At 44.6% G+C, this 24,412-nt stretch overlaps 2 protein-coding genes across 2 annotated transcripts in view; both read left to right on the top strand.

The window, feature by feature from the left end:
* Positions 1 to 24,412, top strand: part of LOC103092368 (uncharacterized) — a 1,666,349-nt gene that overhangs the window by 916,847 nt on the left and 725,090 nt on the right. The gene's annotated exons all lie outside the window — the stretch shown is intronic.
* On the top strand, positions 9,999 to 18,633 carry LOC130458742 (uncharacterized). The gene is made up of 4 exons (XM_056825353.1): positions 9,999 to 10,435; positions 12,309 to 12,602; positions 13,940 to 14,305; positions 18,205 to 18,633. Exons 1-4 carry the CDS (start codon positions 10,105 to 10,107, stop codon positions 18,318 to 18,320), a joined length of 1,107 nt encoding a protein of 368 aa, XP_056681331.1. The 5' UTR covers positions 9,999 to 10,104; the 3' UTR covers positions 18,321 to 18,633.

Genomic DNA, 24,412 nt, shown 5'->3' with positions numbered 1-24,412 from the left:
AGAAACACCCCTGAAGGGGATAAGGGTGCAAGTCTCCTTCACAGGCCCTGGCTTAGCAAAAGCTGAACCCCAGCCGCTGCCTAGAGAACTCTTCCCCCAAGCAAGTCACACACACACACTCTTACATCAGCCCTCTCCAAAGTCCTTACCTCCTGATCCCGGGGCTTAAGATCTCCCTGCGGGGCTCCAACTGAAGTAGGACACTTCATAAATGAGTTCAAACACCTAGAATATTGATTATTGGAACCATCATTTATTAATAAAAGAGGGAAATAAAGAATCTACCATCTGGGGCAGAATTCCCTAATGGAAACTGCATTGGGTTGACATTAAAGACCAGATTATATACATTGCAGAGTTCTGATCTAACAAACAAACCTTAACACAGGAATGTGGGGTCTGAGATGGGGGGACAATTCTTATATTTACGATGGGGCTGTTAACCAAGGAGTGTTTATCTTCACTTAGTCAAATGTTAGTTCACTGGCCCTTTGATATTCCTAAAATTTCTCTTTTGTCTCTTACCACCCAGAAAGAATTTTGTTATCTGCCCAAACATCTTTTTCCTTCTGGAGGGAAGAAAAAACCATCTCTGTTCTGTAAAAATGGGGGATACTTCAGTCCCTATGAAAAAAACCAAAGGTCCTTCGTCAAGGGGGGGGGGGGTTGGTTCTCTTCATTTGATGTGACTAGAGAGACTTTCATTTGCGACCAGATGTCTCTTCCCCATATGGTTAAAGGGAGAGAAGGAACCACATATAGGCAGAATTGTCCTGACAGTTTTCCATCAGACTAGGTTAAAATCTCAGAGCTTTGAGAAACATTAGTGGCCTGTCCAATACCTATAAGGTGGGAGGGGGTGTCTTTGGTGGGCCAAGCTCAGTGCCAATCTTTCCCTGTAATACTACTGGAGTCTGCTCCTGTATCCAGCAATCCTTTGATAGTTTTATGATTAACTTTAATAACTTTCATAGGACTGGAATTTTCTATTTCCTGAACCAAAAATGTCTAATTGGAGGATCCAAATCCTCCCTGTCCTCTGATTGGCTTAAGGATGGCATTCCCAGTTTGTGCATAGGGAGGAATTAATTGTGCAATTCTTTGTCCTTTCACTATATTTTATGGTCTTAGGTGGGGGTTGCATTATCACCTGAATCTCACATAAAGAGTCTGAGTCTATAATCCCTGGAATCACTAACACTCCCTGAAGAGAGAGAGAGCTCCTACCCATAATAAAATCCATTGTCCTTTTGGGTAGGGGGCCCTTCACTCCCATGGGAATGAATACAGGGGGAGAATCAGGGGTTAATATGAGATTGGCACTTGATCAGAGATTCAGTCCCATGCTCCTGGGACTTGCTTGGTATAAAGAGCTGATTGTTGTGGGTAAAACAGATTTTTCTGACTGAATCCTATAGCTGCCTCTTTGTTTTGTGGGGCCTGAGCTGGGCCCCTTCTCCAGTTTCCCTGCTGCCCATTTTGAAGGGTCCTGCTAGGGAGGAGGTGACCATTCTGGTGATATTTTGACTGACAGTCCTTAGACCAATGAAATCCCTTAAGGCACCACCCACACTGAGTTCTGGAGAGGCCAGTTGCCAGCTGTGGATTTTTGTTGTTATTTTCAGGGCAATCTTTGCTCAAGTGTCCAAGTTTCCCACATTTAAAGCATTCTTTCCCTATTCTTGGATTTCTTATCATTTCAGTGTATGTCTTGCCTTGCAGGGCAGTGGCAATAGCCATGCCCTGAACGTAAGACAAATTGAAATCTTCACAGGCTTTTACAAAGTCACTGATGCTTCCTATTCTTTTTACACTTTGAAACATGCCCTGACAGGTAGAATTGGCATTTTCATATGCTAATTGATGGTTTATTAATTCCAGGGCATCATCTTATAAAATTGCATATTTTACTTGTTGAATTAATCTGTCCATAAATTCTGCATATTTTTCCTCAGAGCCTTGCTTAATGTTGGCTAGCCCAGAGGTCTGTCCTTTAGACTAGAATTTTTCTCCAGGCTTCGAAAGCACAGGTGGTAACCTGTTACAGAGCTTTCTTTGGTAATTTGACCTGGTCAGAGTAGTTAATCCACTCCTCCTCCCCCGTTAGCATCTCTTTAGTGATTATGTTACCCTTTTTCTTGTTTTGGGCCACCTCTTTCTTTGCCAATTCATTTTACTCAGCTTTCCATGAAAGATAGTTCCCTTCAGATAGGCATGCCTTAGCCACATGTGTCCAATCCCCTGGACTCATCCACTTCCCTGCTACAGTCTCTGCCAAAGTTAAGGTAAATGTTGAAGTGGTACCATATGGGGTACAGGCAGCTTTAATTTCCTTAGCATTTTTTATGGGAGTAGTTCCCATCTAAGTACCTTGTTCTCTGACTCCTCTCCTTAGTAGATTACAGGGAGACAGAAAGAGAAGTCCCCTTCTTTATGAGGGACTTTGCTCCCCCAAAACCCATGCTGTGGGGAGAAGTCTAGGGCACTCACATTCCTCTCTACCTACTCCTTCCTCTTTTGGGTGAAAAGGAATTCTTACAAGGAAGAGGGGCTGTTAGAGGTGGCCTGCTCTTAAGGGGAAATTCCCAGTCAGGGTTTTTGCATTTAGCAGCCTGACTTTCTAACATGTCCTCCTCTTCTGAGGAGATTTCCTTATTGGTGTCTCCACTCTCTCCCTCTCCTGAGCTGTGTCCTGATTCTGTAATTCTAAAGACTTCTGCCTTGTATTTTTTTTCCAGATAATAGAGGTGTTTTTTTCTGTGGCAGACAGGTTGGGGAGTGTCTGCCCAAGGCATATAGCCTCATGGGTGGTTTCTAAAGCATTTCTAAAAAGAGACCAAAGGGAAACGATTTCTACATGGACTTCTTCTGGTCCATTGTCATTATGGTATGCTTTTAAATCAAATCCAATTTTTCCCAGGTGTGTAAGTCAATGGTACCTTTGTTTGGGAACCACTGACTACAAACCTGGATAAAATCTAAGAACTTAGTTAACTGAGCTTTTCTCACTTTCACATCGCTTTTAAGAGGAGTGTAGTTTATTATTCCCATAAATAGCTTTCTTTCCTTTGATTCACTATGGCCCATGATTCTTTTCAAGCTTCTCAAAAGTTCTTTGGTCTGGATTTCCCACCCTCCTCATCTCTTCTTCTGCTAATAGGAGGCTGCAGTCCTCTGAGGGGGATTACTGAGATTGTCCAGGTTTGAGGGGTGTGTACTCTTTTCTGGGGGCCTTTTTTGCTTGGGAGAAAAATGGGAAGGCACCTATGTGGAGTCTTTTGGTCCAAAAGCTCTTTCGGGTGCCAGTATATTGAGATCTGTCCAGCAGTCTCTCTGAGTGTCCAAGGTCTTTCTCTGTCTAAGTGTGGCGATCCATTTGAATTATGGAGATGACAAACACTATGTGTTCAAACCCATGTATGCCAGCATCACACACAGTGCTCTGCCATAATACAGTGGTTTGTTTATTATATAGGTTTTCAGGTGTAAGATTCAAAATGGTTGATGTTGTAAACTGTAGTGAGTTAAAATGGTAGAAGATATAAGAGTGGGTGAGTAAATTGTGACCACAGAAAATATGTTTCACTACAGTGTCTTGGTTTTAAATCAAATATAAGGTGGTCGCCAGGGAATATATTCCCAAATTATGAATATGCACAAGTCAACTGGGTTTTATAGAGAAATTAATTAATAATACAATGAGCAATTAAAGAAAAGGAGAAGGAGAGAGAAAAGGAATTAATGAGAAAAGAATAGGTCGGCCAAGGGCAGGCCTGGCCAACCCAGGCCTAAGCCTTAAGAGAGAAACCAGTCAGTTATCACTCACCACAAGATTTGTCTTAAGTAAGGATGTCTGGGGAACAGAGTCTCCCCAGAGGGAGTTCCAGCCAGAGTCAGCCTCCCAAGGGACTTCTTCTCAAGAGATCTTCAAAGGGCCTCCTCCAAAAGGATCTATCTCTAAGGATCCTATCTCCAAGCCTCCCTTGCTCAAGAGATTCCTTTTCTTATAAACAGGGTTTTTTCGTATGTCACCTCTCCTAAGTTCTTCCATCTACCAATCACCATAGATATTTTCTAAAAGACAGCCCATCTGAATTCCAGCTAATTCGACTAATCTTCTCAGTAAGTCTGAACCAGAGAAAACACAGCTGAGTCGACTAATCCCATCAAGAGAAAACCTGCCCAACCTTTATAGGTACCTAGCATCCCATTGTATCAATTCTAAAAACAGGCGTGGCTCAAAGAACTCCCTGCCTCATTATAAGCATGGGTCCAAGTACTTTCATTGTTTAGCAAGGAGTTTTCTCCCCTAGTAATAGTAGTAGTCTCTTGGTAACCAAGGATGATGATTGTCTTAGTGCGTTTTCATCTATAGTGTATAGATGAGTGTGCACAAAGACACTTGTGCATGGAGATTTAAGTGGAAAAGTCATTGCACAGAAACAGTCCCACTCTCTCGGCGTTGGAAGCCTGGGTCCAGTGGCATGAAAAGTTGTTACGTCTGGAGACTTCCTCAGCTGCATTGGATAGCCGTGTTGTCCTTTGTGCTCCAACACACCCTAAGCACTCCACAGTGCTTTGCTGCGTCGCCATCTCAGTCATTGAACCTTCTTATTGGTTTCTTCCATCTATTCAGCCAAAGCAGTCTTCACATGCTTCGTGAGCAAAGCCCTAGTTCACCAGGGGTCTACAACCTAATGACTACCCTCACAAGGTTTAGCCGGCCTGTCAAAGCCATTGCCCAGGGTGTGGCCGCTGCCTCATGCTAGCAGCTACTAGAAGCCACAAGTGAGAGCTGGGTGTCAGGTGAGGATCAGAGGCTGGAGAGCTGCCCTAAGGGGGCATGACAAGCCCTCCATACCTGAGATACTACCCCTCTCTGAGCACCCCATATACCCCTTTCTCCCCTAAAGCAGTCTTAAGTATGGGTGGAGTAGAGGTCCTCCTATTTCTGATCCTGGCGAGTTCTCACATGAAAATGGGGAATGTTTCCAGTAGGGAATTTGTTCCAAATGGAGGATTCCTCAATGTGGGAATTTTTTAACATTCACAAGTCTGAGAAATTTCAAGATATACACAGGTACATACTTCTTTGACACACAATCATTTTTCTACATATATGACATTCTACATTCTGCCTGGATATTATTAAATCACCTAAACAATGTTCTTGTGATGTTACTACAACAAAGAATTCTATGATCATTTACTATGTTTCTACAATACTCTGTGATGTATATGAGTAACATGAATGAAGTTGTTTGTAGGTTAGTACCCCTTGATCTGCTGAGATGATCACTGTGCTTTTGATCAGCTTTCATTATCAATCACAATTGCTTAGGAGATGAATAATAAAACATCTTCATATCTAGGTTAAAAGTTAAAAGGTAATTTAAAGCAGACCAGTTTTGGGGTTTTTCTCAATTTACAAGTTCTGTTTTTCTTGTGTTACTTTGAAGTGCCTAGCAATGCTGCCTGGTTTCTGTTCATCAACAAATTCATTGGAGTGTGATAACTGTAAGGAAAGATTTATTGTAGTGCTCAAGCATTTGGCCAGTATTTATTATAGTGCCCTGGAGTGTATCTGTGCTTGAGAAAGGAGGGGTTATGGACAATAATCTTTGGGATTTAATCCTTTAATTGAAATCATTTGGGGGTAATAATCTAGGATGATTAAAGTGGGATATATGTGTATTGATCCTATAAGTATTTGATCTCATTATTTCTTCTATTTTGGGGAAAGACTAATAATCACAATGAATCCATTAGTAGGGAAAGTTGGAGAGAAATCACAGAAAGTGGTTATCAGGGGGTTTTTGTTCTCAGGAGGGGGGAGGCTGCTTTGCAGTTTCCACACTTCCCACTGTGACCGTGTCAACCAGTGTGGGTCTGTTGACTCCCTGCAATATCCCTATGGTATGTGAATTTCAGATTTTCCTCCAGCCTGATTAGTCGTTAAAATCCTACCAACCAGGAATGTATACACCCCTACTTAAGGATTAAGTGTTGAGGATGATGGCCTATGACCACATGAGCTAGCAAGTGACAAATCAGAAACAACTGACAAACCCTCTGGGCTGTCCTAAGCCAAGCTTAAGCTATTGTTGATACATGTGAGATGAAAGAAGTGATGTAAAGAAAGGTCTATGTATTTCATGTCATTTCCTTTCCTGGTCTCTCTTGCGGAGAGGTTGGGTTCTTTCAGCATTGGGAGCTCATGGCAGCATCCTTAGTGTGCTTGGTGAGTGGTTTAGGCTGATTCCTTTTTTCCTTTACCTACTAAAATGCTATCCTCCTAGAAGACCCCTCATCTTGGAGGAGGCCTCGTGGCTGGAAGCCAAGCTTGTGAATCTTAAAATTTCTCAGATTCTACCTTAGAACATTTGGTTAAGGTTATCCCCCATTTAAACAATGGAGGTACTTGATCAGGAATGTATTGAGAACTTTACATTACTCCACTCATACTTAGGCATACTTTAGGGGAAGATCATACTTAGTGTGAGGCAAAAGCCCTTAATCTAGGTGTATTTTAAAATCTAATACAAAAGTGTGCTAAGTACCTATGAAGGTCAAATTAATCACTAAAATATCAGGCAACATTCAAGGGGAAACCTTAACAAAAGAGGTGTGAAGTTTTAGTCTACCCAGAGAAGTTGAGAACTAAAGAAGATATGAATTAAGAATGGTCAGTCCTGTGAAAGCATCTACTGTGATTGGTAGATGTGAAAACTTAGGGGAGGTGACATAGGAGAAAATTCTCTTTTAAAGGAGGTCAGAAGGCCTCTGAACTTAGTTCAGCTTGCCAAAGCTGAATAGAGGTCAGGAGTCAGAGGAAGTCTGTCTCTTGGTGGCTGAACTTAGTTGAGCTCAGGAGCTGAACTGGAGGGTCTCTCTGAACACTAGAGTTTTGCCTGGGACAAAAATATTGTGGTGAGTGATTAAGGACTGACTAGTCTCTCTTAAAGCTCAGGTCTAGGCCAATGGACGAAGCCCTTTCCTATTATTTCCTCTTACTCTGTCTCTCTCCCTTTCTTTAATTCCTTCATTTGTATTAATTTAAAATCTCCATAAAACCCAGCTGACTTGGGTATTTCATATTTGGGATTTTTTCCCATGGCAACCACTTATTTTTGATTTAAATCAAGACACTAAAAATTATCTTTATGCTTTTGGCAATTCAAAGTCTTGAACCAATATTTCCGCGGTCACAGTTTATAGCAACCACTCTTTTGTCTGTAACAAGCTAGATTGAGAAGGTCCCTTGGCCTAGGCCTCTGAACTCCTATCTGGCTTGCCAGAGCAGTCCAAATTCCTTTTCTCTCTCTCTTCTTAATTTCTTCCCTCTATTGTAATTAAACCAACATAGAAATCCCAAACTGCCTTGAGTATTTTTTTTTTTGGAATTGAATTAATCTCTGGTGACCACTAGTATAATATATTCAGTCAATAACCCCTAATTTTACTCTTACAGGTAGCTGGGTGATGGGGAGAGGGAGAGAGAGGGAGGCAGGGAGACCAAACAGCAGGCAGGCAGGATTAGAAGACAATTGTAATAGTCCAGGCAAGAGGTGATGAGAGCCTGAATGTGAGAGGCAGGATGAGTACAGAGAAGGGTCTGAATTTGAAAGGCATTGTGGAGATCTGGGATGAAAAAAAATTTAGAAGCTAAGGGAAGATGAATGTCAAGGGAGAGGAAGAGTCTAGGACTACACCAAGGCCTTCATGAAGTTGGGTGACTGGATGGATGATGGTGCTTTCACCAGAAATGGGCAAGTTGGGAAGAGAAAAAATGATAAAGTCATTACTGATAAGGAAACAAGAAGCCTTAACTTGTTTGGTGTCCTGGACTCCTTTGCTTGTCAGACTCCAGAAGCCTATGAACCCCTTCCCAAGGTAATATTTATTGTGTATGAAAAGGCATTAAAAATATAGGATTATAAAGGAAACCGATTGTATCAAAAGAGCTATGCAAAAAACTGTATAGAGGCAGCTAAGTAGCACAGTGTACTGTAGAGTGCCAGACCTGGAGTCAGGAGAATCTGGGTTCAAATCTGACTTCAGAAACTTTCTAGCTATGTGACCCTGGACAAGTCATTTAACCCCAGTTGCCTAGCCATTGCCACTCATGTCTTAGAACTGATACTAAGAGAGAAGGTATAGTGTTAAGGGTAAAATTTAGGGTTCTTGACTGAATATATTTTATTAGTGGTCACCAGGGATTTAAATTCAATTCCATGAGAATATTTGTCAGTTTTGGATTTTATGGTGGTTTAATTACAATAGAAGGAAGAAATTAATAAGGAGAAGAGGGTAAGGGTATAAGATTTTCTCTGGTCTAGCCTAAGCCAACCAAGCGACCTTCTCAGAAGAATAAATCTAGTTTGGCTTCCAGCCACAAGATCTCCTCCAAGATGAAGGGTCCCTCAGAGGAGAGTGCCTTCAGGAGGTAAAGGAAAAGAGGAATCAGCCTTATCACTCACCAAGGTTGCTCAGAGAAGACGCCTCACCTAAACCACACTACAGATCCAAACGCTGCAAGTACTCCAAAATGCTGCCCAAAGCTCCCAACCCTGCCAAGTGACCACTCATAGGAAGTGCCACAAAATATATAGGCAGTTCTTTACATCACTTCCTGTGTCTCACATGTACCAATGGTAACTTAAGCTTGGATTAGGATAGTCCAGGGGATCAGTCAGTTGTTTCTGATTTGTCACTTGCTAGCACATGCTGGTCATAGGTCATCCTCTCCAACAGTCAATCCTTAAGTGGGGATGTATACATTCCTGGTTGCTAGATTTCTAAAGACTAAGCAGGGTGGAGTAAATTTAAAATTCACAAAAGATTTTTTATAAAACAAATAAATACAGATATAGATCCCAGGTATCAATTTGATTTAGGTTCTACAGATGAATGAGAATTCAGGAGGTAAGGAGGAAATTAAGAAGGCATTCTAGCAATAGGGAATAGTCTAAACAAAATCTTGGAGGCCAGAGGATCCAGTGATGTTTTCTAGTAGGTTTTAGAGAATATAGAGGGGCAGATAGACAATAAACCACCTTGACTGGGGCTTAGAGTATTTGGAGGAGAGTAGGATAAGATGAGGCAGGGAAGATCAGCTGGTGTCAGATTGCAGGGGATCCTCAGTTTTGTCATGCCCAACTCTTTTAAAACATGACCACATTTGGGATTTTCTGGGCAAAGACACTGTAGTGTATTTGACATTTCCTTCTCCAGCTCATTTAGCACATGAGGAAACTGAAAGTAAACAGGGGGAAGTGATGGACTCCCTGGGATATACAGTAAATGTCTGAGACTTGCATGTAGGTCTTCCTGACTCTAAACCAGGAATTTATTATAACAATTACTCATTCTTTTGCCTAATAAAGGGAAACATTGAAATTGTTTTTGCCAGGGAGGGAAGAAAGAACAAACTTCATGATATTTTAATGGTGGAGAAACTGAGGCAAATGACGCTAGGCACCATGGAGCTTAAAAGTCATAAGAAACTTTTAGATTCCTTTAATATGAGAAACTAAGGTTCAGAGAGAGGTTAATGTGAAAGGCTACAAAGAAGGCAGAAGTCCATACACTCAGAGAAGCCACACTCTGCTATAAGGTCAAATGGAAAGGCTCAAATATCCCCCAAGGGTGCGAGGAAAACATGGATAGCAGGGTCCCAGGATATGCAGTGGGGTCCACAAGCAGGTGACTTTCAGTGAGGCAAGAGGGGAGAGACATCAACCTGGAGAGTCTTAGGAGGCATCAGCAAGACAAAATGGTCTGGTAGTTCTCAGTACCAGAAAAAGCAGCCCCTTCACTTACTCCTTTGTTCAAATCACAACCTTTGGGACAGGCGTCTTTTTCTCTCCATTATTTCCCATCCTCTGAGCCACAGCACTTTCCCTCTGCCATCACACCACCTGCCTGTTCCCTACCTCCACTGTGCCATTGACATCACAATCGAGCCCTCTGTCCTGGCTAACAGTGGCCCCTACCTGTATAACTCAGGGTCTGTAGACATGGTTCTGGGAAAGCCAGACCAGATCAGACAAGGAGAGGAGGAAGGTGGCCTTTGAGCTCCACGTGCCTTCATGGCTGCCAACGATGCAGGGGCTCCTTGCTGCTCAGACACAGAAGCAAAACATAAATAGGCAACAGAGTCCAAGTCCAAGTCACAGTGGAAGCCGAAGCCAAAGCCAGAGCCCCAGTCCCATTGTCAGTCCCAGCCCTAGTCCACCCAGGACTCCTAAAGGGACAGCATACACCAGGGACCATCACTCCTCATCCCATGCCCAACCCCACACTCACTCCCACCATTTGCATAACACCAACCATCATCCCTCCAACACTTGTCCTACAAGAAGGAAGGCAACAGGGCTAGCAAAAAGAAAGGCCAAGAAAGGTCGGTCACCATATGGAAGGGAAAAACGAGCAGGTACTGGTCAGACTGCCCCTCCTTATATCCCCCTCTTTGTCTCCCACCCCTTCACCCCATATCAAAGGGGGCTCCTTCTCTCTAATGGGATGTAAAGAATGTAAAGGAGCAGATGGACAATAACCCACCTTTCCTGGGGCTTAGAGTTTTTGGAGGACAGTAAGGGAAGATGAGGCAGGGAAGATCAGCTGGGGCCAGACTGAAGGAGAGCCTTGAAAGATGGATTTTATTGGATGAGACAGCAGGGCCCAATAGCGAAATCTCCAGACTTGGAGTTAAAAGCATTGGGTTCAAAACTCTCCTAAAACAGGTAATAGCTGGGTATCTCTGGAAATGTGAATGGTCACTTGTCCACTCTGAGGGTCAGGTTCCTCCTTTTCCTGGAAGATGCTGGCTGGCCTGGCAGGCTCAGGGCTGGCTGGTGGCAGAAACTCATCCTTTTTAGTAGACTTTTCCTCCGTTGCTCCTCTGTTCAGTGCCTGGCTCCATGCCTGTGGAATCCATTGAGCAGGTGCCTCCCTCTTCCTCTTTGCCTCCTGCCTTCCATCAAGGCCCAGCTCAGATCCCACCTACAGCCTGAGCCTCTCCTGCTCTCCCTCCTACTGCTGCCTCCCCTCTGCCATTTTCTGCAGCTTGTCCTCCGCTCAGCTCCTTGTACAGAGCTGGCTGCCTTCTGGCTCCTTCATTGGATGGGAGCTCCTGGAGAGCAGGGAAGCTCCCTGTCCTTGTGGCCCAGCCCTTAGTGGGCCCATACAAGGAGGTTTGGGGGCTCACTAAGCTAATCAAAGGTGCCACAGACCTTCCCGACTCTCTCAATCTCAGCCTACGCCCATCCCTGGCTCTCTGGGTGGCCTCCACCTCCTGGCCCACAGCACTCCCTCCTCCCAAAGGGGCCTGACTAGGGACCCCCCTTGACTGTGCTAAATGACTGACAACTACTGTCTCCTTTGCTCCTCACACCCATATGGGAGGCAGATACTGTTGTTGTCTGGCCCACCTTATAGTCAGAGAAACTGAGGCAGAGAGTTTAAGTGGGCATCTCTGTGGCTCCCTGGAGAGAGTACCAGGCCTGGAGAGTCAGGAAGACTCACTTCCAGAGTTCAAAGGTGACCTCAGACACTTCCTAGCTGTGGGACCCTGAGCAAGTCACTTCACCCAGCTGGCCTCAGTTTCCTCGTCTATAAAATGAGCTGGAGAAGGACACAGCAGACACTCCAGGATCTTTGCCCAGAAACTCAACATGGAGGCAGGAATAGACAAATGCAACTGAAGGACAGAGATGTTAAGTGCTGTCCAAGGTCCCAAAGGCTAGAGTTGATCTCCCACCTTCTAGGCTCCAGCCCCAGCCCTTCCCCCATTGGCTGAGTCCCCAGAAGGAGGCATTGGGGAGAGAGAAAGTGGGGACAGGAAGAGGGAGGTGTCTTCTGTCTGCTTTAGTCTTCCTCCTTCCCTGCTCCCACTCTCCAGTGCCAGGGGATCCCCAGAAGCCACAGTGAATGGCTGAGCAAAGGACAGGACACTGGCCTGGCCTGATAGGGGAGGGCAGGGAGGCTCAGCAGTCAGCATCCTGGAAGCCCCAGACAGGGTCCAAGCACACTGCCTCTGCCCCTGCTCTCTGGGCTCTTTGTGGGATGCAAAGAATCAGTCCTCTGGGAGGGAAAGAAGGCAGGAGGTCAGCAAAGAGGACTGTGGGTCATCCTGAGTGACCAGGCTCCCCCTGGGCACAAAAGCACTCCAGGGACAGTGGGAGGGGCTCCCTAGGAGAGGCAGGAGGCCAGAGCCTCTGGGAGGGGAAGAAAGAGGATGAGAGAGGGGAGGAGGGGAAAGTGAGAGGCCAAGTCTGTGCCCTGTGGGGCCCCTGTGATCCTGGCAGATAGAAGAGCTCCAGTCCTGAAGAGAAAGATCCCAGTCCTCTGGAGCAGGGGAAGCAGCCTCCACAGAGACAGAGACAGGCTCTGGGGCAGCCACACAGTCGTTAGCCTGGAGAGCAGCAGAGACAGCTCTAGGGAGACACCCAAGGATGAGACACCTTGCTGGGTAGGAGAACAGAGATTCCTGGGAAGGAGAGAGGCAGTGACACCTGATGAGCAGTGCAGACCAATGGAGAGGCCCTCAAAAGCCTCACAGAGTAGGGGCAGCACCTGGAAGGGGCTCCTGATCATCACAGGTGAGATGTCTGCTCTGCTGGGGCCCAGAGGAGGAAGAGGGGGAGCCTGGGGGATTCTGGCTCACCTAGAGACAAGGAGAACCACCCAAGGCCCAGCGGGGAGGCCAGTCCCAGGAGACACTCTGCAGATGTGTGACACCCTGCAGGGGCAGGGGAGAAAGTAAGAAGCCCCAGAGCCCTGCCCCAGAGCCAGGTAAACTGAAGAGGCCAAGGCTGTGTTGTAGCTAGAGAAGGCAGCTCTCCTTTCTCCTACCTGAGTGACCCTGGACAGGTCCCTTACCTCTCTTAGCTAATGTTTGCCATTGAGCATCACCTTCCTCCTAGCCAGGCTGGGGATCACAACTGTGGGCCTTCCAATGCCCTGGGGTTTAGTGGGAAATGCCCTCCCTGGGCTGGAGCCAGAAGATCTGGGTCTGAGGCTGCCCTTGCTATTTGCTGCTTAATATCTGCCCCAGCTGTTATTTGTTTGGACCTCAAGGCTTAGTCTGTGAATTGGCCATATTGGATTCATTGATCTGGAAGGTCCTGTTGTATGATTGAAAATCTGTTACCTTAAAAAAAAGAATTACATGTCCTAAGAGCCCACTGACTTCCTGTCATTAGTACTTCCTATAGACAGAGGATAAAGGGCCTGGGCTTTGGAGGCTCCCTCTCTTTGATTTAGAATAAGCATTGATGGTGGTGAGTGAGATTGACTAAAAACTGGCTAACCAGCCATGGGCACGTGGTCTTTATTTTGTAACTTCTTTATTCCTTGATTTCTAATGATTATTAATAAATCTCTTAAAATATAATATTATTATTGAGATTTAATTTTAACTTTTACATTGATGGCGAGCCATTTTTTAGTCAACCCCACTCAACCACCATCAATGTTGATTCTACATCAGAGAGAAGGAGCCTCCAAATCCCAGGCCCTTTATCCTCTGTCTACAGTAAGTACATAATGACAGGAAGTCAGTGGGCTCTAGGATATGTAGTTCTTTTTTTAGGGAAGAAGATTTTCAATCATACACTATCCAGCTCTGAGACTCGATTCCCCAACTGGGAAGCACCTGTTAAGTGATTCGTTTCTCCCTTTGGTGTCTCACCCACCACCCTGGCAGGTCTTTTCTGAATCAGGTGCTCAGAGGGAGCCTCAGAGGGGTCCCAGGCCGACCTCTGAGATCCCCTGTGGAGGCCGGGCCAGACAGATGGACGTGTGGGCACAGGAATGCCCAGACAGACTCTGGGGTCGGTTTGGCAGCACCCCTGAGCCTGGGGACAGCTCTGGTATCGGGGTCTGCCAGGAGGGCAGGGGATGTGCTGACCTCTCTCTGCCCCCTTCCTCCCCTCAGCCTCCATCCTCAGCTGCTGGATCCAGCCAACGTCTGCTCAAGATATCACAGTTGAAGTAGAGCCACCCCTTGGGACACAAGGCTTAAGCGTCACCTTTCGTATCGTGGGGTACTCGGGGACTCCTGTTATGTATAATTGGTACTATAAGACATCAGCTCAGCAACCCAGCAGGAAACATATCGTGACATACAGTACTTATAATAGAAGACAGTTACAGACCAAAATTCGGCAGAGGGTATACCATAATGGCACCATGTTTTTCCCCAACCTCCTCGTCAATGACTCTGGTTACTATGAAGTACAGATCATCAAAGATAGGTGGACTCTGGACAGACCTGAAGCAGGAGCCCCACTGACTGTGTATGGTAAGTGCTGCCCTACCCACGGGCCCTGCAGTTGTTCTAACAGCCTCTCCCTGTCTGGGGTCCGACTCCTCCCCACCCTCCTTTTCCAGGGAGCAGGAAGAAGCCCCAGCCTGACCCCCTCCCACAGGAAGGAGCCTGAGGAGGGGAGACTCCCGAACTCCTGGCTTCCTGCCTGGCAGCCCCAGAGAGCCCCAGAGAGCTCAGAGGGCCCTGGCTGCAGAGCTAACTGCTTTCTTGCTCCTGCCTCCCCCAGTCCATGCTAGGAAGCTTGGGTGAGGCCCCGAGGGCCTAGGATGGCCCCTGGTCCCCTCCTGTTGGGCCTGGGGACAACAACCTCTTCTTGAAGTTCTCTGCACTCAGACCTCTAAAAGCCCAGGAGGCTGGGGCAGCTTGGTGGGGCAGGGAGAGGCCAGACACTCCAGGCCTGCCCTGCAGGGCTCAGAGGGCAGGGCCAGACCACCTACTCCACAGGGGCCAGAGGAGGGGCTGCTTTGGTTTCTGGGACCTTCTAGAGGCCAGTCCCCACCCTCAGGCTCCCAGTGCTGTGAGAGGGACCCCAGAGGGAGAACACCTGTATTCCCTGCAGGCTCTAGAGGAAAGGCCAAGCTGGGGGGCCCAGGCTTCTCTGAAGGGACAGACTGGGCAGAGGGTCACAGCTGCTCCCACTGAGGTCTCAGCTGGAGGAAGAGACAAATGCCATGCAATGAGGGGAGCAAAGAGGTCACTTAGGGCTCCAGAGGGGGGGCGGCTTTTCTAATTCGGAAAGCTGGCCACACTAGCTAACATTTCTGGAGTGCCTGAAGGTGAGCAAAGGGCCCTGTGAAGCAGATTTCATTTGATTCTCCCAAAGACTCTGTGCTGTAGGGACCATTTTTTATCATGGAGGAAAAGGAGACCAAAAGGGATTAAGGGACTTGGCCAGAGGCCCAGAGCTAGGAAATAGCTGAGGCAGAATTCGAATTTGGGCCTTCCTGACCTCCAAGTCCAACATTCCATTCACGCATCACCTAGGTTCTTCCCACCACTGAGGATTATCTCAGGAGATAGTGACTACTCAGCATTGGGAATCTTTAAGCAGAGACTAGCTGGCCATTGACCCAGAATGATCCAGTGGGGATCTCTAACCAGATCTGGGTGGGACAAAGAAGCAAAGAATCTCAGAGTCCCCATGATGAGACTTCCAGCCCTGAAGGGGGCATGATCTGGGGGGCTTAGTGGGGTGGTGACTGGCTGTCTGGTACATCCAGGCTTCTTCCATGGTTTGCCCATGGGAATTGTCCTGGGAATCATCTGTGGCAGGAGCCAGTGTTTGAGGAGGGCCCTGCTGCTCATCTCCAGCCCTCTTCTGTCCTTCACCTCCTGAGCAGATGAGACTGGGGGAGGAAGGACCTAGGAACATTCACAGGTCTGAGTCAAGAAGTCGGGAAGAGGATCCATGATGAGTGAGCTCCCAGGGAAATCTTGCCGCCATCTTCTCTCCTGCCTCTTCTTTAACTTGGTGCTCCCTTTTGGCTGGCATTTTGACCACTGAATTCAGCAAGAGTGGGAAGGAGCCTCAGAGACCTTCCAGGAAAGGCCTGAGTTACAGAAGGCCACACTGTACTTTTTGCCTGGATATTTCTGGGATTTCTTCTTTTTAAAAATACACATTTCTGTCATTTGATCATATGCAATTGAGGCTTTAGAAAGGCCGCTTATATAGTGAAAGACCAAGGAATTCAGGCATACGGAGTCCAGAGATCAAGTCCCATCTAAGACATCAGATGCATAGCATTGGGCTAGTCACTTAAAGTCTGAACTTGGAGCAACTTTCTGAGAGGAGGAAGAGAGCCATCTTGGAGTCAGGGGCCCTGAGTGCAAAGCCAGCTGTGCTTTGTCATCTGATCACAGACAGGTTACAAGCCCAGGCCTTGGTTTTCCCCTATAACAAGGGCATTAGGCTAGATCAGGACTTCTCAGATTTGGGGAATCCAGAAATGGAAATGGGGAAACTTACCTTTATTTGCATCAACTTCTGGTTTCCTCTGGAATTCTTTGTGTTTCATTTTGGGAATTTAAAAATCGTGATTCAGAGAAGGCTTAGTCCATGGGCACTGACTGCCCAAGGGGTCTATGAGACCAGAAAGGTGAAGATCCAGCATTCTAGATGGTCCCTGTCAGCTCTGAGTCTGTTACCCTCTGATCCTAGGAGCCATGATCCAAGACCTGAAGGGGATGGACAAGGGGCATGACTCAGAGGCAGATAGTCTTTTGGTCTCTCTATATACTTAGTATATATATATATATATATATATATATATATATATATATATATATATATATATACTTATATAACATATACTTTGGTCAGAGTACATGACATGGATGTTGTCAGATTTAAAAGAGTGGATGCCATAAACTGTGAGAGTTAAAATGGTTGAAAGCTATAAACTGTAGTGATTAAAATAGTGGAAGATATAAATTGTAGTAGATATAAAAGTGGGTGAGTAAATTGTGACCGCAGAAAATATGTTTTCACTACAGTATCTTGTTTTAAAATCAATATATAAAGTGGTCACCAGGGAAATATTCCCAATTATTCAAATATACCCAAGTCAACTGGGTTTTATAGAGATTTTAATTAATTAATACAATGAGGAATTAAAGAAAGAAAGAAAGAAAAAGAGGGAATAATGAGAAAGGGATAAGCTGGCCCTGGTCAGTCCTGGCCAACCCAGGCCTAAGCCCTAAGAGAAAAGATCAGTCAGTCCTTAATCACTCACCACAATATCTGTCCAAGCAAGGATTCTAGTGACACCAGGCCAGCTCCATTTCAGCTGCCTTCACCAACTCAATCCTTAATCTGAAATGTCCCCGAGAGAGTCTCGAGAGAGACCCTTCAAGGGAGCCGTTCCCAGCTGACTGTTCTTTAAGAGACTCTTTCTTTTCCTTATATAGGGAATTTTTTCCTTTGTCGCCTCCCCTAAATTCTTACATCTACCAATCACAGTAGATGTTTTCCAAAGGACAGCCCATTCTGAATTCACAGCTGAGTCGACTAATCCCTTTAGTAAGTTTGAAACAGAAAAAAACTTCTGAATAAGTTTTCACCTCTTTGCTCCTTGTAAATTCACAAGTTGCCTGACCTTTATAGGTACTTAGCACCCTATTGTATAACTTCTAAAACTAGGCATGGCTTAAAGAACTTTTTGCCTCATTATAAGTATGGGTTTAAGTACTTTCATTGTTTAGCAAGGAGTTTTCTCCCCTACAGCAGTCCTAAGTACCGGTGGAGTAGAGGTCCTCCCATTTCTGATCCAAGTAGAGTTCTCACATTTTAGATCTAAGTAGCTTCACTGTTTAAAAATGGGGAATAGTTCCAATAGGGAATTGTCCCAATAAAAATTCCCAAATTTTTTAACATTCACAAGTCTGAGAAATTTCAAGATTCACAAAGGGAAGGAGTAGTCTTCCTCATGGGAATGCTTCACGGGTGGAATGGCTCAAGGGGGGTGGTGGAGCGGCTTTGAACATCATTTAAAAGACTCAGACTTTGACTGAGATGGGTGATAACAGTGAGCCCCTTAATGTCTTCGAGGAGTAGAATGGCCAGCTCTACCCACAGTTCTGATTAGTTTCACAAGGGTATGATGGGAAGTTTGGAGGGTCTCAAAAGTGCTTGCCATTCTGTGATGATGGAATTCTTGATTTAGCCTGGAAAAGGACCTTAGATATTCTGGAATTCATAGTCTTCACTTTACAGATGAGGATTGAGACCTAGAGAAGGAAAGAAATGTGGCCAAGGTCACATAGGTAGGAAGTGGCAGAGCTGGAATTTGAACTCAGAGTCTTCTGACCTCATATCCAGGGCTCTTTCCAGTGTTTCCAAGAGTGCATAATGTGTTGTGTCTTTTCTACAGGTGACCTGGTTCTTGCTCCACTCTCTTTGATCCATTCTCCATTGCTCCTTTCATCCCTGCTCAGGGCAGCAGAGCATTACCCAAGGGTCTTGTCATCACTCTCTTCCTCCATTTGAAGGCACTTAAGGGGGACCTACCTCCTTCTAAAACTGTAATGGCTCACATGTATGCAATACTTGAGGATTTATAAAGAGCTTTTGTACATGGTCTCATTTGATCCAACAACACTATGAGGGAGAGATTATTATTTTAATTTTATAGAGGAGGAAATGGAGATATAGATAGGGACTTGCAATTAAGTCACACAGGCAGTAACATTCTGAGATAGGATTTGAATTCTGCCCTTTCTCACTCTTAAGTCTGGAATTATGCCACTATGTCATGCCTGTCACCAGATCCATTGGGGTTATCAAGACACCTTCCTAAATGTTCTACCAAGGCCTTCTTGCCCAGGAGCATGGTCACTGTTCCTTCATATTCTCTCTCTCTCTCTCTCTCTCTCTCTCTCTCTCTCTCTCTCTCTCTCTCTCTCTCTCTCTCTCTCTCTCACACACGCACACACACACACACTCACACACTTCAAAAGGTGGCTAGCTGACATCATATTTGTCACCTTCCTGGCCAGTCTCACTTGGCTTTACTGGACACAAGTGGGAGGCTCACTCTTCCTCGTCCTCAACTTCCCAATAGGGACCAAGTGACAGAGTTATAAGCTCTACCAAAATAGCAAGAGGAAGGGTCAAGGAAGGTGAAATATTTCTAACTTATTCCTTCCACTTTGGAAATTAATCCTAAGACAGTTGGCCAAGGATGACCCAAGAAGGAAGTCTGGAAAGCCTACTGGATATGCCCCAGAGATTATTTTGGGACCCATATCTCACTCAGTGACAAGGCCTCCCTGCCAACTAGAGATAAGGAAAGGGCCATGGGCCCTTGGGCCATGAAGTCTCAGGGAAAATTAGTCCCCATTGGCTTAGCTTCTCACCCTAACACTATATCTGAGTTTGGAGAAGATTACCTTCAATATTATCATTCTCATCTTGTAGGGCAGGAAACTCCTAAGGAAAGGGGAGAGCCCAAAGCAGGAATTCCAGAAATTTCTGTAAAGGGGGGGCAAAACACAGTCCTATGCACAAGAAATGTTATTGTGGGTTCAAAATCTGTAGACCTGAACCCAAGTCTCTCCTGACTCCCAGTCTGAGGCTTTTCTTTTTGTACCCTGATACGAACTGATCTATTCCCACTCTCTGCATTTACTTTTCTTTCTCTTCAGAGTTAAAATTAATTTTTACCTTTCTGAGCACAATCTCCCCATGGACTGTCTCAGGTCCATCCTCCCCAGCCTCCACCAATATCCACAGCAAGCCATGGAGCAAGAAGCCTGTCTTCTTGAAGTCCAGGCCAAGGAAACAAACTCTTGGTGGTTCTGCCAAGCTAGAAAGGACACAAATCCAAGGCCAGGTGCTTAATTAAGGGGTCTGTCATCCCCAGACCAGCTTGCCTCAGCCCAGAAAGATTGAACACCAGGGCTTGGGCTCCATGTGAATGTCTGTCAGTCACAGAACTGAAGATGAACTTTTCTTAAGGACTGGAGGAGATGAGATCTGCTCTAGAGAAAGGGGTGTCTTTGTCTTTGCCATTGAAATTACAGGTTCTTGGTCTCCAGCCTCCAGCCTTGCCAACGTCTTAAAGAGGCCACTTCAAAACCAGTTGCTTGGTTATAAGGTAAGAAAAAGAACCAACAAAGTCATTTTATATCTGTTTTCTTCGCAGTGGGATTATCCAAACCTAACATTGTCACCTCCAACAATACTGCAGTGGAGAACAATGACTTCACATTGACCTGCAATGCTACGGGTTACCTTCCCTCAACAACGTGGTACATAAACCAACGTGTCCAACATGGTACTGGTAGGATACGGCTGAGCCCGGATAACAAGACACTCACTCTCCCCAAAATCACAAGAAGTGAAAACAAAGGACCCTATATGTGTGAAATGGTGAACATAGTTAGTCATGTTAATAGCGATGGATTCATTCTGGATGTTGCCTGTGAGTAGCATATTGCTTCTTCCTACATGGTGCATGCTTATAGCCTGGTGGGGTGTTCCTAGAGGCCAGGTTAATTCAGTTCCTTCTCTGAGAGCTAAAGAAGTAGACTCTGAGGTTCCCAACCCCCTTCATCTTTATGGAGCCCAGATTGGTCTTGTCATACTTTCTGGTGGAGGGTGGACATTCAGGGTGCTGAACTGGAGAAAACCCTAAGATCTTCCAAGTTCAGATCCAAACTCGTAGAGGAGAAGCTGTGAATTTCCCAGCTCAAAGGAGGATCAGGGAGGCACAGTGTTCCCTGGTGACAGGTTACAGAATAAGAGATGCCCTTCTTTCTGCCACAATCTCAATATGGAATCCTTTTCTTTCCTCCAGATGGTCCAGATAGCATGACGATTCTCCCTGCAGCCGATCGTTACAATGTAGGGGAGCATATTCAGTTGACCTGTTCTGCTCAATCATGTAACCCACCTGCCCAATTGACTTGGTTACAAAATGGACAACCGGTCAGCAACTTAGGCACATTCTCTGCTACTGCGGCCCTAAATCATGCTGGAAACTATACCTGTGTTGCATACAACTCATTGACTGGCATAAGACACAGCCAAAGCATGAATATTATAATCTATGGTGAGTAGCTGGATTGGACCCTTAACTTTGTATTGGGCTTTCTCCTTCCCTGGCATGAGAGAAACAGAGATAAGTGACATTCTGCCCTCCTGATCCCATGGCACGATTTGTTGTGGTAGGAGTTGTGAGCTCAGAATCATGAAACTTGGGTAGAATCCTTTCTTTCCTATTTACTATCTGTGTAGTAAGTGTGTTGCCCCCTTTCTCAGTCTTAATTTCTTCATCTGGAAAAATGGATAATCTTTTGCTCTGTATATAATTGGATTCTATGTGGAGAAAGTCCTTTTTACATGATAGATGCAAAAAGCTTTTGAGTTGTCTTTGTCATCCTTGTTATTGATATTGTATTATTCTCTTCTGTCCCAGTGACATACAACCTTTTTTGTCTCCCAACTTATAGGACTGCAGCTTCAATGACTGCCCCATACTCTTTCCTGTGGTCTATTTCACTTGGTGCTGTGAACCTACAGAATGTTTGTAGTCTTGGTTGGAGCATAAGCTATGGTCTTGCAATGGGTCAGGCCTTGATCCTCTTTGCCAGGGAAATTCTGGAGATGGAAAGGAGGATGTAAACTTTGTCTCCTTTCACACTCAGAGATTCACCATTGCACCTATATTTTTCCTCTTTGTGGCATAAAATGCCACATGGAAGCATGGCTGCTATGAAACCTGGTTATTATTCATGTGAAGGGAAGATTGGCTTTAGCATCCCGTGACTGGGTCCACAGTAGAATCCCTGCTGCCCAATTAATTCACTGCTCTGGCTCTCCTATGTACAGATGACTGACCATCCACTCTCCTAATCACACTAGTGTGCAGCAAGACCATAGAGAGACAATCTCTGGCCTTAGTTTCCTTTTATTTTGTTCAGCTTTATTGTTACAAACCTTAGGGGCATCCCAACTTCCTGTCCTTCCCTTTGGGGACTTTCTGAGTGGAGAGCAGGGGAAAGAGATAGAATTGTGAAAGGGGAAAGTGACCTTGGGAAAGTCAGACTCCAACAGTATATACTCTAGAGGATGGAAGACTTTTTGATGGCCTAAATCTGTATTTAAGGATCCCCCAAACCTACATTTTAATTTAGCATTTAAATTATCTGTGTGTTACTGTATTTTCATTTGTTAACTATTTCCAAATTACTTTTTCATCTGGTTCAGACTGCACCTGGGAGTGTAGCAGGCTATGTATTTGACCCCATGCTCTAAAGGGGCTTTTTCTTAATTTAATTTTTCCAATTAACCAACATTTACTTTCTGTACTTCTCACCCATCCCACTAAAGAAAAAGAAAATCCTTGTGACAAGTATAAACAATCAAGGAAATCTAATTCCCAAGCTCAAAAAATATCTGTTGCAACATACAGACTGAGTCCATCCGATTTCTGAAGTGAGGCAGCTGATTTCATATTTTTAAAAAAAAATTAATTTATTTAGTCAATTTTGAACATTATTCCTTGGTTACAAGAATCATATTCTTTCCTTCCCTTCCCTCCCCCTACCCTTCCCGTAGCTGACACACAATTCCACTGGGTATCACAAGTGTCCCTGAACAAAAACTATTTTCATGTTGTTGGTGTTTGCACTAGGATGATCATTTAGAATCTACATCCCCAACTGTATCCCCTCGGCCCATGTAATCAAGCAGTTGTTTTTCTTTGCTGTTTCTACTCCCACAGTTTTTCCTCTGAGTGTGGATAGTGTTCTTTCTCATAGATCCCTCTGGCTTGTTCATGATCATTAATGGAGAAGTTAATTATATTCGATTGTACCACAGTGTATTGGTCTCTGTGTACAATGTTCTCCTGGTTCTGCTCCTCTCCCTCTGCATCACTTCCTGGAGGTCATTCCAGTTCATGTGGAATTCCTCCAGTTCATTATTCCTTTGAGCACAATAGTATTCCATCACCAACATATACCACAATTTGTTCAGCCATTCCCCAATTGAAGGGCATCCCCTCATTTTCCATTTTTTTGCTAGCACAAAGAATGCAGCTATGAATATTCTTGTAGAAGTCTTTTTCCTTATTAGCTCTTTGGGGTACAAACCAGCAGTGCTATGGCTGGATCAAAGGGCAGACAGCCTTTTATCGCCCTTTGGGCATAGTTCCAAACTGCCCTCCAGAATGGTTGGATCAATTCACAACTCCACCAGCAGTGCATTAATGTCCCAACTTTGCCACATCCCCTCAAGCATTCATTACTTTCCTTTGCTATCATGTTAGCCAATCTGATAGGTGTGAGGTGATACCTCAGACTTGTTTTGATTTTCATCTCTCTGATTTTAAAACACTTTTTCATGTGTTAATAGTTAATAGTTTTGATTTCTTTAACTGAAAATTGCCAATTCACATACCTTGCCCATTTATCAATTGGAGAATGACTTGATTTTTTGTACAATTGATTTAGCTCTTTATAAATTTGAGTAATTAGACCTTTGTCAGAGGTTTTTGTAATGAAGATTGTTTCCCAATTTGTTGCTTCCCTTCTAATTTTGGTTGCATTGGTTTTGTTTGTACAAAAGCTTTTTAATTTGATGGAATCAAAATTATTGATTTTACATTTTGTGATTTTTTTTCTAGCTCTTTCTTGGTTCCAATATCTTTCTTTTCCCAAAGATCTGACATTTATACTATTCTGTGTTCACCTAATTTACTATAGTTTCCTTCTTTATATTCAAGTCATTCACCCATTCTGAGTTCATCTTGGTGTAGGTTGTGAGATGATGATCCAAACTTAATCTCTCCCATCTGTCTTCCAATTTTCCCAGAAGTTTTTATCAAATAGTGGATTTTGGTCCCAACAGGTGGGATCTTTGGGCTTATCATAAACTGTCTTGCTGAGGTCACTTACTCCAAGTCTATTCCACTGATTCTCCTTTCTGTCTCTTAACGAGTACCAAATTGTTTTGATGACCCCTGCATTATAGTATAGTTTGAGATCTGAGACTACAAGGCCTCCTTCCTTTGCATTTTTCCCATAATTTCCCTGGATATCCTTTATCTTTTATTTTTCCAAATGAACTTTCTTATAGTTTTTTTTTATAATTCAGTAAAAATGTTTTTTGGTAGTTTAATGGGTATGGCATTAAATCAGTAAATTAATTTGGGTAGGATTGTCCAAGGCATAAATCAGATGGGCCACCAGGTGAAAATCTGCAGGGACCCTCCTCCCACCCTAAAAAGGATTTGTTGTTATGTTAGACTGACCACTAGTCTGGGGCCTAGAAACTGCCAATAGGGATCCAAGATCATTGCCTTTGTCCATTCTCTAGGTGCTCCTTCTGTGGTCTAAATAATTATTCTGGGAGGGAAATAAGGGAAAAGGTCAGGATTCAGTACAAGATGACAGAAGGTAATACTGACTAAATGTCTTCTTTGAGCATCTCTATCACTTCTACTCAAAGTGCTCATTGGGTATTTATTTGATGGCTTATTGTTCAGTCTGAGACAAGGGTCAGTGTGGGGATTCCTGGAGGACAAGTCCCCATGGGACAGAGGCAACTCTGGGGTTTCCTAAACAAGGTTGTCA

The sequence above is a fragment of the Monodelphis domestica genome, chromosome 4 (genome assembly GCF_027887165.1).
Source record: "Monodelphis domestica isolate mMonDom1 chromosome 4, mMonDom1.pri, whole genome shotgun sequence".
NCBI classification, from domain to species: domain Eukaryota; kingdom Metazoa; phylum Chordata; class Mammalia; order Didelphimorphia; family Didelphidae; genus Monodelphis; species Monodelphis domestica.
This window is presented reverse-complemented; position numbering and strand designations above follow the sequence as displayed.

What these genes read in the sequence shown, in the direction of transcription:
- LOC130458742 (XM_056825353.1), top strand. Translation starts at nt 10,105, where the DNA reads ATGCAGGGGCTCCTTGCTGCTCAGACACAGAAGCAAAACATAAATAGG. An exon ending in TGGAAGGGAAAAACGAGCAG is followed by an intron (nt 10,436 to 12,308) that starts GTACTGGTCAGA and finishes TGATCCTGGCAG; the next exon opens with ATAGAAGAGCTCCAGTCCTG. An exon ending in GGGGCTCCTGATCATCACAG is followed by an intron (nt 12,603 to 13,939) that starts GTGAGATGTCTG and finishes TCCTCCCCTCAG; the next exon opens with CCTCCATCCTCAGCTGCTGG.